Consider the following 2946-nt stretch of genomic DNA (forward strand, 5'->3'; position numbering starts at 1 on the left):
CTTTCAGCTCAGACAAGGAGAAGACTGATCAGAGATGCAGCCAAGAGGCCCATGATCACTCTGGATGAACTGCAGAGAACTACAGCTGAGGTGGGAGAGTCTGTCCATAGGACAACAATCAGTCGTACACTGCACAAATCAGGCCTTTATGGAAGAGTGGCAAGAAGAAAGCCATTTCTCAAAGATATCCATAAAAAGACTTGTCTAAAGTTTCCCACAAGCCACCTGGGAGACACACCAAACATGTGGAAGAAGGTGCTCTGGTCAGATGAAACCAAAATTGAACTTTTTGCCCACAATGCAAAACGATATGTTTGGCGTAAAAGCAATACAGCTCATCACCCTCAACACACTATCCCCACTGTCAAACATGGTGGTGGCAGCATCATGGTTTGGGCCTGCTTTTCTTCAGCAGGGACAGGGAAGATGGTTAAAATTGAGGGGAAGATGGATGCAGCCAAATACAGGACCATTCTGGATGAAAACCTGTTGGAGTCTGCAAAAGACCTGAAACTGGGACGGAGATTTATCTTCCAACAAGACAACAAATCTACAAAGGAATGGTTCACAAATAAACGTATCCAGGTGTTAGAATGGCCAAGTCAAAGTCCAGACCTGAATCCAATCGAGAATCTGTGGAAAGAGCTGAAAACTGCTGTTCACAAACGCTCTCCATCCAACCTCACTGAGCTCGAGCTGTTTTGCAAGGAAGAATGGGCAAGAATTTCAGTCTCTCGATGTGCAAAACTGATAGAGACATACCCCAAGCGACTTGCAGCTGTAATCGCAGCAAAAGGTGGCTCTACAAAGTATTAACGCAAGGGGGCCGAATAATTTTGCACGCCCCACTTTTCATTTTTTTATTAGTTAAAAAAGTTTCAAAAATCCAATAGATTTCGTTCCACTTCACAATTGTGTCCCACTTGTTGGTGATTCTTCACAAAAAATTAAAATTTTATATCTTTATGTTTGAAGCCTGAAATATGGCAAAAGGTTGAAAAGTTCAAGGGGGCCGAATACTTTTGCAAGGCACTGTATATATATATATATATATATATATATATATAGATATAGATTTATATAAAGTTTACGTTTTTTAATGTATTTTTTCCATCAAAACAGGTAACAACAACCAAACCTTTAATGAATTCATTCTTTTGGGATTTAGATTCAGCAAAAACCTTAATATTGTAATTTTCTTCATTATGCTTGTCATTTACCCTTTAACAATTTTATGGAACTTCCTAATTATCATAGTTGTATTCTCCAGCCAGAATCTACAGTCTCCGATGTACTTTCTGCTTACCCAGCTGTCAAAAAATGATATATTACTGTCTACAGTTATTGCCCCAAACATGCTAAATGTATTACTAAATGATGGTGGAAAAATCACCTTCAATGGTTGCATCATCCAGTTTTATTTTTTTGGTTTCTCAGAAACATATGAATGTTTTCTTCTTACGGTGATGTGCTATGACAGATATTTGGCCATCTGTAAGCCGTTGCATTATTCTGCCTTAATAAATAATCAGGTTTGCCTGAAACTAGTTGCAATGTGCTGCCTTTTAAGTCTGTCTGTGGTTTTAGTTGACACCATATCATTATCTCAGTTACAGTTCTGTCGATCAAATAATATTGACCATTTCTTCTGTGACCTGGGACCTTTACTAGAAATTTCTTGCTCGGATACTTATATTGTTAAATTGGAGGTCCTTTTACTAAGCACACCAATCATTATCATTCCATCTTGTATAATTATAATATCTTATGCTTACATTATTTTTGCCATTCTGAACATACAATCTAAGGATGGCAGGAAGAAGACCTTCTCTACATGCAGCTCCCACTTAAGTGTGGTAATTATATTTTATGGGACTCTATTTTGCATTTACATTATTCCAAGTATGGGAGCATTTGTGAACATTAAAAAATTCCTGTCTTTGGCTTATACTGTGGTAACCCCCTTGTTGAACCCTATTATCTATGGTCTTAGAAGCCAAGAGATTAAGAAATCTTTGAAAATGTTTTGTTTATCGTAGACTACCAAGGATTGAGCAGATGTTGGATCCTGTTACCCTTATGCCACGTACACACGATCGGGCATTCCAACAACAAAACCGTGGATTTTTTTTACGAAGGTTGTTGGCTCAAACTTGTCTTGCATACACACGGTCATACAAATGTTGTCAGAAATTCCGAACGTCAAAAACGCGGTGACGTACAACACATACGGCGAGCCAAGAAAAAGGAAGTTCAACAGCCAGTGCCGCTTCTTCTGCTTCTGCATGCGTGAGCTTTTGTGCGACAGACTTGTGTACACGCGATCGGACTTTCCGACAACAAGTTTTGTTGTCGGAAAATTGGAGAACCTGTTTGTTGTTATTCTCATATATCTCACAATGGTTTCTTAAAGTGGTTGTAAAGTCAGAAGTTTTTTTTCATCTCAATGCATTCTATACATTAGGATATAAAAACCTACTGTGTGCAGCAGCCCTCCTAATACCTAAGCCCATCTCAATTCAGCGATATTGCAGACGAGTCTCAGCTGCCCAGGAGTCTCCCTCATCATTGGCTTGAGACAGCAGTATGGGGCCATTGGCTCCCGCTGCTGCCAATCAGAGTCAGTAAGCCAATGAGGAGATAGAGGGGGTGGGGCCAAACTGCATCTCCATGTCTGAATGGACACACAGAGCAGCGGTTTAGGCTCGGGTGCCCCCAGTGCAAGTTGCTTGCTCTGGGGGCACAGCGAGGGATCCGAGAAGAGGAGGATCTGGGCTGCTCTGTGCAAAACCACTGCACAGGGCAGGTAAGTATACCATGTTTATTATTTTTAAATGAAAAAAAAAAGAGATTTTAGTATCACTTTAACCTACACATTGTTAGATAAACTCTTCTTTCCCAATAAATAATTTGAACCAGAAAATGTTTTGTTTATATGTTTGAAAT

The 2946-nt window shown here is 39.7% G+C and overlaps 1 protein-coding gene across 1 annotated transcript; it reads left to right on the forward strand.

The window, feature by feature from the left end:
- Positions 1-1127: 1127 nt before the first annotated feature.
- On the forward strand, positions 1128-2320 carry LOC143963992 (olfactory receptor 5G29-like). The gene has a single exon (XM_077473716.1). The coding sequence runs from the start codon at positions 1206-1208 to the stop codon at positions 2037-2039; it is 834 nt and encodes a 277-aa protein (XP_077329842.1). The 5' UTR covers positions 1128-1205; the 3' UTR covers positions 2040-2320.
- Positions 2321-2946: the final 626 nt, after the last annotated feature.

This window comes from Lithobates pipiens, unplaced genomic scaffold (assembly GCF_037356315.1).
Source record: "Lithobates pipiens isolate NorthernLeopardFrog02 unplaced genomic scaffold, aLitPip1_a1.2 Scaffold_8, whole genome shotgun sequence".
Lineage (NCBI taxonomy): Eukaryota > Metazoa > Chordata > Amphibia > Anura > Ranidae > Lithobates > Lithobates pipiens.